General features: G+C 48.6%; 1 protein-coding gene across 1 annotated transcript in view; it reads right to left on the reverse strand.

Annotated features, from left to right (window-relative positions):
• LOC134447063 (sphingosine kinase 1) overlaps nucleotides 1–15,000 on the reverse strand; it is a 66,424-nt gene that overhangs the window by 20,292 nt on the left and 31,132 nt on the right. The window contains exon 2 of the mRNA XM_063196352.1: nucleotides 5,996–6,145. Within this exon, the coding sequence (XP_063052422.1) occupies nucleotides 5,996–6,145 (150 nt within the window). The remainder of the gene's footprint in view (nucleotides 1–5,995; nucleotides 6,146–15,000) is intronic.

Genomic DNA, 15,000 nt, shown 5'->3' on the forward strand with positions numbered 1-15,000 from the left:
GTGTGTGTGTGTGTGTGTGTGTGTGTGTGTGTGTGTGTGTGTGTGTGTGTGTGTGTGTGTGTGTGTGTGTGCGTGCGTGCGTGTGTGTTAGTGTGGTGTGCTTGTCTGGCTATGCCTGTGTGTGTGTGTGTGTGTGTGTGTGTGTGTGTTAATCTGCCAGGTACATTACAGTACAGCCAGAGAGGATGCCGGGGGTCAACAGGGGGCCATGGAGAGTCCTAGTCTAGTCTCTAGGGGTGGACGCGGCAGGACAGACGGGGGGCCGAGCTGTACAGCTGGAAGATGGATTTATGAGCCCAGCGCTGGCTCAGCACTCTACACAGCGCGCAGTGCCTGCCCTGCACCAGTGTTGCCAGATTGTGCGGGTGCCCGCCCAATTGGGCTACTTTGGATGAGCGTCTGCGGGTAAAAACTGAAAAAATTGGCCATTTGCCGTTTTTTCATCCGTTTTGGGCCCATTGAAGTCAATGTAATTTGTTGAATTTGGGCGGAATTTAGCGCATTTTGGCGGTTTTTGAGAACCATTTGGGCGGGATTTGGTCAGACACATCTGGCAACACTGCACAGCACAGCCCTCACCAACCAACTAGAGGGGCTGGGACTTGGCCCAGTGTGCACACGGTACAGTGCTGCTCATAAATGTACAAACCTTGGTAGTTTGTTTAGTTTTATAGACATTTTTCAGAGAATATGAAAGATAACACAAATCCTTGTATATCACTTCTATTGTTTGAATTTTTTTGTAAATCTGCCATTTATTGTAAATCTGCGTTTTGTCTTTTGAAATGATAATAACAACAGAAACTACCAAAATTAACTTGATCATAAGTTTAAATACGATGGTTATTGGGGCTGATAACATACAACTTCACTCAAACGGGTCTGAGTGGCCATTGCAGATAAGCATCTTCACTGGTGATTTGTTTGTGCGTAAAAAACGAGTTGCTGGACTGCTAAGAGAAGCTTGCATCCCTAAAGTCAGTATGCATATGAGCACCACTGTATGTCCCCGGCAGAAGGGTGGGGGACCTTGTGCCCATCACCACTGGAATGGAGGTGAAAGAGACAGGAGGAGAAATGGGAGGAGGGGGTGAGGGGAGGTGAAAGAGACAGGAGGAGAAATGAGAGAGGGGCGAGGAGGAGGTGAAAGAGACGAAGGAGGAGAAACGGGAGAGGGGGGAGCGAGGAGGAGGTGAAAGAGACAGGAGGAGAAACGGGAGAGGGTGGTGAGAGGAGGAGGTGAAAGAGACAGGAGGAGAAACGGGAGAGGGGCGAGGAGGAGGTGAAAGAGACGGAGGAGGAGAAACGGGAGAGGGGGGAGCGAGGAGGAGGTGAAAGAGACAGAAGGAGAAATGGGAGAGGGGCGAGGAGGAGGTGAAAGAGACAGGAGGAGAAATGGGAGGAGGGAGCGAGGAGGAGGTGAAAGAGACAGGAGGAGAAACGGGAGAGGGTGGTGAGAGGAGGAGGTGAAAGAGACAGGAGGAGAAACGGGAGAGGGGGGAGCGACGAGGAGGTGAAAGAGACAGGAGGAGAAACGGGAGAGGGGGGTGAGAGGAGGAGGTGAAAGAGACGGAGGAGGAGAAACGGGAGAGGGGCGAGGAGGAGGTGAAAGAGACAGGAGGAGAAACGGGAGAGGGGCGAGGAGGAGGTGAAAGAGACGGAGGAGGAGAAACGGGAGAGGGGGGAGCGAGGAGGAGGTGAAAGAGACAGGAGGAGAAACGGGAGAGGGGGGTGAGAGGAGGAGGTGAAAGAGACGGAGGAGGAGAAACGGGAGAGGGGGGAGCGAGGAGGAGGTGAAAGAGACAGGAGGAGAAACGGGAGAGGGGGGTGAGAGGAGGAGGTGAAAGAGACAGGAGGAGAAACGGGAGAGGGGGGTGAGAGGAGGAGGTGAAAGAGACAGGAGGAGAAACGGGAGAGGGGCGAGGAGGAGGTGAAAGAGACGGAGGAGGAGAAACGGGAGAGGGGCGAGGAGGAGGTGAAAGAGACAGGAGGAGAAATGGGAGAGGGGGGAGCGAGGAGGAGGTGAAAGAGACAGGAGGAGAAACGGGAGAGGGGGGAGCGAGGAGGAGGTGAAAGAGACAGGAGGAGAAATGGGAGAGGGGGGTGAGGGGGCCAGAAAGGGATTGCTGACGAAGACTCGTCAAGTCCCGCTGGCTGCAGCCGCCTGATTATTTAATGAGGTCCCAAATGTTTGCTGCTGGATGAAGACATCAGCTGGACAGCGAAGGAGGAAATGTGGAGTTGCTGTGGACGACGTGTTCCAGTAGACCTGACGGCTGGGCAACAGACAGGAAAATACTTTGCTTTTTCAGAAGCTCTTTTCATACAGCTTTCAAGGTGTGCCATGCGCCCTCTCAATCTCTTAAAAGACACAACCAAAAGCTGAAGCAATTATCAATCTACATGTCTTACATCCACTGGGTAGTGGTTGGCCCATTATGCATACCCTTCCACCAGTGGAACGCTGTACTAGTAATCGAGAAGATTTTACTACCATAGTACTACACTACTATGACATTACAGTACACAGTGCCTTTAGAAACATTACTACCATAGTACTACACTACTATGACATTACAGTACACAGTGCCTTTAGAAACATTACTACCATAGTACTACACTACTATGACATTACAGTACACAGTGCCTTTAGAAACATTACTACCATAGTACTACACTACTATGACATTACAGTACACAGTGCCTTTAGAAACATTACTACCATAGTACTACACTACTATGACATTAGCCTACACCAGGGGTGGGCAATTACTTTGGCCCAAGGGCCGCCTTGGGTTTAGAAAGTTGACCAAAGGACCGGATGTGGTAGGCAACTTGCCTGTGCCAATAATAAGAAATGGTGTAGCCTACGGCAACATAATTAGCCTACACCAGTGTCAGTTATGCCATTCCTGCTAATTGTATCTCGATGTAGACTTCAGTAATCTTAGGTTTCCAACACCATTGTTTTAGGTGGCCAATTTAAGAATGAGTGACCATATGAATCTGCATTTTGTTCTTGGAAAGGCTCTGAGGGCCGCATGAAATGGCCGAGCGGGCCGCATGTGGCCCCCGGGCCTGAGTTTGCCCACGTCTGGCCAACACAGTGCCTTTAGTAATACTCATTCCGGTAGCAATTTATAACAGAGGCCATGTCTTAACATGTTATAAAACTTGTGGAGTTGAATAAACACTATGAGATATGAATTTGACGTTTGACTGTTGTCTGGAAACTTGCTACACTTACTGTGCAGCATCCAGCAAAGCATGCTAGCCAGTAGCCACTCACCTGAGCTAGCACTAGCAGAGCAGTAACAGTAAACTAGAGCTCCCAGAGGCTGCATAATGTTACGCCACTGACTTACAATAGACTAGAATTACTTTGGATGGGCTTCAAGACCCCATTAGCACAGAGAACACACGGCTCCTTGTCCTTTAAGGAGAGGTGGAGGGAGAAGAGCAGAGCGAAATGGGATTTCAATTTGCCTGAAAACGACCACCACAGACCGAGTGGAGTAAAGGTGGGGGATGGAAGAGACATTGAGTAGTAGATTTATAGCCTACAATTATACACTGTGTCACCTAAAATGTTACATATGCAGAAGCACTTACAGTAAGTGACTGTGAACTTAAAGCTAATTGGTTCTGCTCTTTATGTTTGAGTTTAAAGGGAGTGTTTACAGTGTTACAGTGGTGGTTATGCGCAAGCACTGAAGGCAGTGCATGTGAACATAAAAATGTAAGCATTTAGTTATTCTGTTTTTCATCTTCCTCTTCTTCTTGGGGTTTAAATGGCTACCAGTCTACTGGTATTTTCCTTCTTTTCTCCTTCCTTTTAAGCGAATGAGTGTGTGATGGAGAGAGAACTCTCTTTTGTCATCGCGGGACACCTGACACTGCAGTATTTTAGGCCGAGAAGGGAACAACCCTGTGCACTTCCCGTAAAAGCCGTCTCGAATTACACACTCTCCGTTGTGCACTGGAAAGGTAAGGGACGCTCCAAAGAAGTAATCAAACAGATTATACGGATGGATGTGGTGTCATTTGACGCGGATGCTACCGTACCGGGCCCTGGCAGTATAACAGCGAGGCTTGTTTTCTAGTTCTTGTGTACCTTGTGTTCTCCTGGCAGTGATTGTGTAGTGAGATGGATGCGGTGTAATTCGATTATAGTGTAGGAGGAGGACGCTACGCTACGGGCCATTGTACTGTAGGAGGAGGATGCTACGGGCCGTTGTAATACGACAGGGGAGGGCTTTGTTTTTCCCTCGTACCTGTGACAACGATTGTCTACGGATGGAGTTGTGCAATTTGATAAGGAGGATGGCCATCAGTATAAGAGAAAGGAAGTTATGGACCATCAGAATGTCGAAACAATGTTGAGTGTTTGTTATAACAGTATCCTTATGCTGGCTACCATTTCCTTATGGTTAGACACACACACACACGCACGCACGCACGCACGCACGCACGCACGCACGCTCGCACGCACGCACGCACGCACGCACGCACACACACACACACACACACACACACACACACACACACACACACACACAATCTACTAACAGACAGCCCTATTTCTGTGGCTCTTTCTTTTTACCATTGTTATTTTTTGTTATGTCTGTGATTTTAATTTCTTTGCCTGTAAACATCTAACCTGCCTATTTTGGACACCAGATGAAAAGTAGCATTTGTGCTATAATGTGGCCCATTTATTACATATATGTTTGTTTGTACGTATGTATATGTTCGTTAATGTGCATTGTCCTGAAAAATTAAAGTAAAGTTAAGTGAAGTGAAGGGATTGACACCTCTGCCCTTGAGCAGGGCAAGACACCTAAATCAGTGTTTCTTAACTGGAATAGTCTTGGGATCCACAATTTTCCACAGACATGTTGTGACCCAAATTTTATTTTACACTGTCAGAAACGGGTCAATTTATTCTAATTATCAAAATAACAATGCATTTGATTGCTTGCAGCACGTTTTCACCTGCATTTGAATTGCATGCTGATGTAAACTATGTCTATCAACTAGTGGTAGGCTATAAAAATCTTTCACTCTCTCTTTGACATGTCATGTATTCATTACTGCAATAAAAAGAGGAATTAATGCATTTTTACACCACAGCTAGGCCTACGCGACCCACCCAGGACCTCTCAGCGACCCACTTTTGGGTCCTGACCCACCAGTTAAGAAATAAATCCTCAATGCTCTAGTCTAGTGGGCAGTCATGGGTAAGCTGTTAGGGCGTCAAACTTGTAGCCCAAAGGTTGCCGGTTCGACTCCCGACCTGCCAGGTTGGTGGGGGGAATAATTAACCACTGCTCTCCCCCATCCTCCTCCATGACTGAGGTACCCTGAGCATGGTACCGTCCGCACTGCTCCCTTTCGGGTGCCATTGAGGGCTGCACCCTTGCATGGGTGAGGCATAAATGCACTTTTGTTGTGCAGTGTCCACTTGTGTGCTGTGGAGTGCTGTGTCAAAATGACACTGGGAGATGGAGTATCCAAGTAGGGCTGTTGCTTTCACTTTATATGATGACGTGTGAATGTTGAGTCATTTTTCCCCAGAATAGCAATGAGAAGTTTTGTCCTGATGAGTCTATAAGTGTTGAGTTATTTGACTTTATTCGATAGCATAGTGTGAGAGGTGGACAGAAAGCGAATTGGGAGAGGTCGGCAAAGGACCCGGGCCGGGAGTCGAACCCCCGGTCATGCGCATGGCAGTCGAGTGCCCTACCAGTTGGCCACGGCAGGACCAAGTGTTGAGTCATTTTTCACCAGAATAACAATGAGAAGTTTTATTTCGTATTCAGAGGAGTAGATGTGTGCACATCCCACCCGATGGGCCAGGTGCAGGACAATGAGAGCAAATCCAAGTGAAAAAGAAATAAAGTCCGCAATACTGCTTGTCTACTGTGACTTATTTAATAGAGCGCAACGTTTCGACCTTCAGGTCTTCATCAGGCAAAGTTTTGTTCTGCCTCACCTGTGACGACGAGGGTGTGCGGGATGCCGGCCTCGTGGAGCATGCGCTGGACGTGGCCGTTGAAGAGCGACAGGGCCTGGCCTTTACCACTGTGGGGGTTGAGGAGGAGCAGCACCTTACAGGGCCGACACACCTCACTGTAGAGCACACCTGCAGGGGGAGAGAGGGAGAGAGAGAGGGATGGAGAGAGAGGGAGAGAGAAAGTTAGATTTAAAATATGTGGTATTTTAGCACCTTACAGGGCCGACACACCTCACTGTACAGCACACCTGCAGGGGGAGAGAGGGAGAGAGAGAGGGATGGAGAGAGAGGGAGAGAGAAAGTTAGATTTAAAATATGTGGTATTTTAGCACCTTACAGGGACGACACACCTCACTGTACAGCACACCTGCAGAGGGAGAGAGGGAGGTGTAGAGGCAGAGGGAGAGTGATGGAGGAAGAGAGAGAGAAACCTGCAGAGGGATAGAGGGAGAGGCAACCAGGGAGAGGGAGAGTGATGGAGGAAGAGAGAGAGAAACCTGCAGAGGGATAGAGGGAGAGGCAACCAGGGAGAGGGAGGGGGATGGAGGAAGAGAGAGAGAAAGTTAGATTTAAACTAGACTGCCTGTGCAGTCGCCTTCGACTGCTTAAGGTATATCCCCGAAACGCGACGCTTCCAGTCCCCAATCATTCCTACCACTCCCGTCCACCTTTTCATGAACGTTTATGATAAATACAAAATATAAAATAAATATATTTAATATCTATACATAGATCAATGACGTGCAGAGGCTTAAAACCAAATGACTATTGTGAAAATGAAGGAAAAAACGGGGCAAATTAGGTACAGTGTAATAACCAGTGTAACAATATTTAATACCACGTCATATCAGTGTGACACCATGTACCAATTTTGTACTTATATCATGTAGGCTATTTGTGTGTAAGTGGTATTACATGGTATTGCATATTGTTACACTGGTATTACACTAGTATTACATGGTATTACATATTGTTACACCTTTTATTACACTGTACCTGGTATTGCCTATTTTTACACTGGTATTACACTAGTATTATATGGTATTAAATATTGTTACACTGGTTATTACACTGTAGGCCTACCTGATATGGTAGATTCACTGAAATGGTGAACCATTAAATTAAGGAGTTACCGGGCAAATCAATCCACCCAGTCAGAAGTTATGGGCCAAATAAAAATTCCACCATTTTGAAGGTGTTGACCTCCAAACTCGAATCAGTTCATGAACCTACCCTGCAGCATTCACACACCAAATCTGGGACAAATCCATCCACCCTGTCAGACGTAATGAGCCAAACAAAATTTCGGCCATCTTGAATTCGGCCATCTTGAAATTGTTGACCTCCAAACTCGAATCAGTTCATGAACCTACCCTAGAACATTCACACACCAAATCTGGGACAAATCCATCCACCCGGTCAGAAGTTATGAACCAAACAAAAATTCAGCCATCTTGAATTCGGCCATCTTGAAAGTGTTAACCTCCAAACTGTAATCAGTTCATGAACCCACCCTAGAGCATTCACACACCAAATCTGGGACAAATCCATCCACCCGGTCAGAAGTAATGGGCCAAACAAAAATTCGGCCATCTTGAATTCGGCCATCTTGAAATTGTTGACCTCCAAACTCGAATCAGTTCATGAACCTACCCTAGAACATTCACACACCAAATCTGGGACAAATCCATCCACCCGGTCAGAAGTTATGGACCAAACAAAAATTCGGCCATCTTGAATTCGGCCATCTTGAAAGTGTTAACCTCCAAACTCTAATCAGTTCATGAACCCACCCTAGAGCATTCACACACCAAATCTGGGACAAATCCATCCACCCGGTCAGAAGTAATGGGCCAAACAAAAATTCGGCCATCTTGAATTCGGCCATCTTGAAATTGTTGACCTCCAAACTCGAATCAGTTCATGAACCTACCCTAGAACATTCACACACCAAATCTGGGACAAATCCATCCACCCGGTCAGAAGTTATGGACCAAACAAAAATTCGGCCATCTTGAATTCGGCCATCTTGAAAGTGTTAACCTCCAAACTCTAATCAGTTCATGAACCCACCCTAGAGCATTCACACACCAAATCTGGGACAAATCCATCCACCCGGTCAGAAGTAATGGGCCAAACAAAAATTCGGCCATCTTGAATTCGGCCATCTTGAAATTGTTGACCTCCAAACTCGAATCAGTTCATGAACCTGCCCTAGAGCATTCACACGCCAAATCTGGGACAAATCCAACCATCCGTTCAAAAGTTATCGCGTTAACACGAAAGACCTTACGCGGCGGCGGATGCGGCGGCGGCGGCGGCGGTGCACGCAAAACCATTACATCCCCGACGCTCCGCGTACCATAAATATGGTAAATGGACTGCATTTATAAAGCACCTTTCCACTCCTTCGAGCACTCAAAGCGCTTTACATTGTATGCCTCACATTCGCCCATTGACAAACCGGTGGCCGTGGATGCAACGCAGGGTACCACCCTGCCACCCCCTAAGCGAATGTTTTGCCGTGCTGATGGCCACTCAAATATGGCTTCACTGCAAAATCATTGCACATTATTTAAAGTCATTTGGAGAATCCTCATTTCCAATAGACTTGATGTTTATTCAAGCATGCAATTCACCATACAATTAAAAAGTACTTCATTTTCATTAATGCTGTATAAAAACATTTGCACCATTGCTCAATTCAGCTCATGCACCCCCTTGTGGCAGGCCATGCACCCCCAGGGGTGCACGCACCCCAGTTTGGGAAACCCTGACGTACATGATGTACCCCCATGCAGAGTGCATAACCCCACGCTGCTCCAGGGAACACAACCAAAAGCCTGCTATAACTGTCAGTCACTTTGGATAAAAGTTGGGCAAAAGTATAATGTGACAAAGTTTTGTGAGAGCCCGCACACCTCGAAGGTTTCTTTTTCAGCAGGTGCAGCTTTTCAGCAGGGTACTTCAGTCTTCAGTTTACACAAGGAAGAGCGCGACACTGCTCCTTCATGGTTCTTGGAAAAAAATTAAAAGTGGGGAATCGTGAAGAAGCAGTGCCGTGCTCTTCCTTGTGTAAACTGACGGGCAAAGCATAATGTAAAATGTAGAATACTGAAGAATAAAAAATATATATTCAGAGGAATTACTGTACTGTTCAGAGTAATGAATTAGCCATTTCACGATCAGGATGATGCAACTGTAGCTAATGTCACTATTGTAACAAACAGTGGGGTAGTCTACTTTTTTGTGGTGGGTATACTGTATATTTGAGCATTTTTTGAGGTGGATTTACTGTATATATTTGTGCTATTCTAAATAATGGATCAATCAATTTTAGGTAGGTATACTGAAATCCCTGACATTTTGAAGTGGGTATAGGCCTACTGCGTATACATGCGTTCTACGTAGACTACACCACTGTTAACAAAAATAATAATTGAATCCATAGAAAAGTGTCATTGGTTACACCAGCCCGTCCTCTAATGCTAAAAGCGTCAGCGACCCAAATGTGTGCGCATCCCACCAAAGCAGGTCAGGTGAAGGACAAGTGAAGGATAAGTGAGCTAAATGCAAAAGGAAAGTGGAAAAGTGTCATCAAAATCATATATTCGAGAATGGCGTTTCGATTGCTAAGCAAGTCTTCCTCCTCAGTCAAAAGGAACTAACAAACTTGTTCTTGTTATTTTCTTTTTTTTCCCAGTGGGCAGAATTTTGCAACATAACATAAAAACTGCACAGTCATTGGCCATAAATGAGAGTTCCATAATTTTCTGGGACATCTTGATAGCACTGTTGTTGTGTAGGGAGGATAAAACCAGACTGCGTCTATCAGGACGGTCAGTACTTTCACCTTTGCACGCTACCCGGCACATTTATCATTCAAGTGCACAGTCAACGCAACACAACAAAAACAACCTTATAGCCAGGCACACCAAACAAATTGCGTTGACACAGAGGGTGGAACAGCCTATCTTGCATGCACTTGGGAGGGGATGAACTAATAGGCCCATATACAGTAAAGCTGCTTGATTGGCAGGTTTGGTTGCACCACACCACGCCGCGCCACGCCGCCACATCTCTTGAGTAAACAGGCCCGTAGCAATTATCCTCCTCTGGTCAGGAAACCTCCTATTTGTAAACACAAGGACACGGACATGGCGGCAGTATGGCAGCGCAGGCAGAGGAGAAAGCAGCAAGTCACAAGTCACTAGGCTTTGTGTGTGTGTGCCTATGTATATGCGAGAGAAAGAGAGAGAGAGAGAGAGAGAGAGAGAGAGAGAGAGAGAGAGAGAGAGATTCATTGTTGACAAAGGAGAGAAAGCGTTTTCACTAATATTCAAGGCATATTTCAGTGTGTGTATTAATACATGCATAGAGTATAGTAGGCCTATATGTCTCTATGTGTGTTTAAGCCTGTCACTGAAGGGAGTTTCCCCATGTTGCCTTGTTTCCCCAGTCATCCCTGATGGCAACCCGCTCTCTGGGGTGAGGCTGTGTGTGTGTGTGTGTGTGTGTGTGTGTGTGTGTGTGTGTGTGTGTGTGTGTGTGTGTGTGTGTGTGTGTGTGTCTGTGTGTCTGTGTGTGTGTGTGTTTGTGTGTGTGTGTGTGTGTGTGTGTGTACCACGTATGTGCGTGTGTGTGTGTGTGTGTGTGTGTGTGTGTGTGTGTGTGTGTGTGTGTGTGTGTGTGTGTGTGCGTGCGCATGTGCGGCATACATGCGTGTGTGTATGTGTGTGTGTGTGCACACTTCTGTGTGTGTGTCTCCACTGGGAAGTGCGTTGGGAAGTAAGTAAGTGAGCCCCACTGTCCTCCCCGATGGCAACCCGCTGGGAGGGGGGGGGGGGGGGGGGGGGGGGGGGGGGGGGGGGGGGGGGGGGGGGGGGGTGAGGCTGCAGGGGGGTGGGGGGGGTGAGCTGGGGTGAGGCTGGGCTGGGTTCAGCAGGAAATGAAGGGAGGGTTGCAGTTTCACCACAACCAGGCCTGGACTGGCCATCTGGCATGGCGGGCATTTCCCGGTGGGCCCTGCTGCACTCTCGTGGGCCCCTATTGGCCATCTGGCATAGCGGGCATTTCCCGGTGGGCCCGGGCTGCACCCTTGTGGGCCCCTATTGGCCATCTGGCATAGCGGGCATTTCCCGGTGGGCCCTGCTGCATCCTCGTGGGCCCCTATTTTCAGAAATGTTTTTTTTTCTCACATTGTTGAAATAGGGACCCACGATGGTGTGGGGCGGGCCCCACCGGTGACTGTGAGTCAGTCCTGCGCTGCTAATTATGAGGGGCCCCTCTGAGTCAAAAGTGCTTGGGCCCTATTTCTCCATGAGGGGCCCCTTTAAGCCAAAAGTGCCCAGGCCCTATTTCTCCCCCATGAAGGGCCCCTCTAAGTCAAAAGTGCCCAGGCCCTATTTCTCCATGAGGGGCCCCTTTAAGCCAAAAGTGCCCAGGCCCTATTTCTCCCCCATGAAGGGCCCCTCTAAGTCAAAAGTGCCCAGGCCCTATTTCTCCCCCATGAGGGGCCCCTTTAAGCCAAAAGTGCCCAGGCCCTATTTCTCCCCCATGAGGGGCCCCTCTAAGTCAAAAGTGCCCAGGCCCTATTTCTCCCCCATGATGGGGCCCCTCTAAGTCAAAAGTGCCCAGGCCCTATTTCTCCCCCATGAGGGGCCCCTTTAAGCCAAAAGTGCCCAGGCCCTATTTCTCCCCCATGATGGGGCCCCTCTAAGTCAAAAGTGCCCGGGCCCTATTTCTCCCCCATGAGGGGCCCCTTTAAGCCAAAAGTGCCCAGGCCCTATTTCTCCCCCATGATGGGGCCCCTTTAAGCCAAAAGTGCCCGGGCCCTACTTCTCCCCCATGAGGGGCCCCTTTAAGCCAAAAGTGCCCGGGCCCTACTTCTCCCCCATGAGGGGCCCCTTTAAGCCAAAAGTGCCCAGGCCCTATTTCTCCCCCATGATGGGGCCCCTTTAAGCCAAAAGTGCCCGGGCCCTACTTCTCCCCCATGAGGGGCCCCTTTAAGCCAAAAGTGCCCGGGCCCTATTTCTCCCCCATGAGGGGCCCCTTTAAGCCAAAAGTGCCCAGGCCCTATTTCTCCCCCATGATGGGGCCCCTTTAAGCCAAAAGTGCCCGGGCCCTATTTCTCCCCCATGATGGGGCCCCTCTAAGTCAAAAGTGCCCAGGCCCTATTTCTCCCCCATGATGGGGCCCCTCTAAGTCAAAAGTGCCCAGGCCCTATTTCTCCCCCATGAGGGGCCCCTCTAAGTCAAAAGTGCCCAGGCCCTATTTCTCCCCCATGATGGGGGCCCTTTAAGCCAAAAGCGCGCAGGCCCTATTTCTCCCCCATGAGGGGCCCCTTTAACCCATTTTAGCCTAAGCCCTTTTTGGGAAAAGGTGCCTTCTCCCTATTAAAACCTAAATAGCTCAGCCTCCGAAGCACATAAAAACATGAAATAAGTTGCATTTAAAAGATAGAACCTTCATTTTGCACTAATGTGCTTTTTCTGCTCTAACTTACCCACATTTAAAAAAAAAAAAAACACCTCAAATCTCAAGAACCTGAATGCAGCGTATATGTCGCTCCAGGACACAATGGGTTAAGCCAAAAGTGCCCGGGCCCTATTTCTCCCCCATGAGGGGCCCCTTTAAGCCAAAAGTGCCCAGGCCCTATTTCTCCCCCATGATGGGGCCCCTCTAAGTCAAAAGTGCCCAGGCCCTACTTCTCCCCCATGAAGGGCCCCTTTAAGCCAAAAGTGCCCGGGCTCTATTTCTCCCCCATGAGGGGCCCCTTTAAGCCAAAAGTGCCCGGGCCCCATTTCTCCCCCACAAGGGACCCCTTTAAGCCAAAAGTGCCCGGGCCCTATTTCTCCTACAGGATGGGGGCCCTTTAAGCCAAAAGCGCGCAGGCCCTATTTCTCCCCCATGAGGGGCCCCTTTAACCCATTTTAGCCTAAGCCCTTTTTGGGAAAAGGTGCCTTCTCCCTATTAAAACCTAAATAGCTCAGCCTCCAAATGACATAAAACATCAAATAAGTTGCATTTAAAAGCTAGAACCTTCATTTTGTACTAGAATGTGTTTTTTCCGCTCTAACTTACCCACATTTTTAATAAAACAGCTCAAATCTCAAGAACCTGAATGCAGCGTATATGTCGCTCCAGGACACAATGGGTTAAGCCAAAAGTGCCCGGGCCCTATTTCTCCCCCATGAGGGGCCCTTTAAGCCAAAAGTGCCCAGGCCCTATTTCTCCCCCATGAGGGGCCCCTTTAAGCCAAAAGTGCCCAGGCCCTATTTCTCCCCCATGAGGGGCCCCTTTAAGCCAAAAGTGCCCGGGCCCTATTTCTCCCCCATGAGGGGCCCCTTTAAGCCAAAAGTGCCCGGGCCATATTTCACCCCCATTTCAGCCCCTGACCACAACCCTGTGCCGCCGCTGCCGGCAGCCACCAGCCTCCAAGCCTCTGGGCCTAATGCAGCAATACTCCCTAAATAGCACTCTAAGTGCCCTTCCTGGTCAGTGTTGCCAGATTGGGCGGGTGCCCTCCCAATTGGGCTACTTAGAATGAGCATCTGCGGATAAAAATCTGAAACATTGGCCATTTGGCGGTTTTTTTCAGCCGTTTTGGGCCCATAGAAGTCAATTTGTTGAATTTGGGCGGAATTTAGCGCATTTTGGCGGTTTGTGAGAAGCTTTTGGGCGGGATTTGGTCAGACACATCTGGCAACGCTGTTCCTGGTTTCTTCCCTTCTTCCCTCATCCTCATCCTGAGACACCGAATAGAAAACATCTGGAAGATATCGCACCGTTTTGTTTTTGTTTGTTTTCTTTAGGGTGATATCGCACCATTTAGTTTTTCTTTTTTCTTTAGGGTGTTTTGTTTATGTGGGGTAGTTTTGCCTTTATTCAGATAGGATGGTGCAAGAGTCGACAGGACGTGTGTGGAAGAGAGAGAGAGAGAGAGAGAGAGAGAGAGAGAGAGAGAGAGAGAGAGAGAGAGAGAGAGAGGGAGAGAGAGAGAGAGAGAGTGAGAGAGAGAGAGTGAGAGAGAGAGAGTGAGAGAGAGAGAGAGAGTAGGGTTGGGAAATGACCCAGGCCGTGCTTGAATCTGGGTCTACATGGGTATGGAACTCGTATTGAGGTGCATTCGCGTTCTACACCACAGCAATAACATTTTTATAATGGCAAGGACCCTGTCTGTCTGCCTGCCTGCCTGTCTGTCTGTCTGTCTGTCTGTCTGTCTGCCTGCCTGCCCGTCTGTCTGTCTACATTTTTATAATGGCAAGGACCCTGTCTGTCTGCCTGTCTGTCTGACTGCCTATCTGTCTGCTTGTCTGTCTGCCTGCCTGCCTGTCTGTCTGCATTTTTACAATTGCAAGGACCCTGACTGTCTGCCTGCCTGTCTGTCTGCCTGCCCGCCTGCCTGCCTGTCTGCCTGTCTGTCTGTCTGCATGCCTGCCTGTCTGCCTGTCTGCTTATCTGTCTGCCTGTCTGTCTGTCTGCTTATCTGTCTGCCTGTCTGTCTGCCTGTCTGTCTGTCTGCTTCGGGTGACCTCAGGGTGGTGCCAAACACACATCACATCACCACATGCATCATGCATGAGAGGGGGCTACAGTAGATTTCAGATTTCTCTTGTTTTGAGGGAGACGACAGGCTGGTCAGGGGTAGCCAGGCCACGCCCTCCTAGTGACACAACACCTTCTGCGTTACTTCTAGTCGGGCCAAGAGCGATGCAAATGTTGTTTCTGATCTCCTGAAAAATTGGGAAATTGGGAAAACCATCCACTTTGTCTGACACCAGTCAACCAGTAGCAAACCAAGGGAGGCGGGTCAACCATGCCGTTTGGGAAACGTTAATTGTTATGCTCTTGGTCAGACCAAGTCTCGAAGAGATTTGAAAGTCGATGATAGTCAGGCTAGGTCAGGGGAGTGATGAAGTGTACGTAACAACTGACAATATGACGCTGCATGCTGAGGGTCTACATCTTTGTTGTTTGGCGAT

This window comes from Engraulis encrasicolus, chromosome 1, assembly GCF_034702125.1.
Source record: "Engraulis encrasicolus isolate BLACKSEA-1 chromosome 1, IST_EnEncr_1.0, whole genome shotgun sequence".
In the NCBI taxonomy this organism is placed as follows: domain Eukaryota; kingdom Metazoa; phylum Chordata; class Actinopteri; order Clupeiformes; family Engraulidae; genus Engraulis; species Engraulis encrasicolus.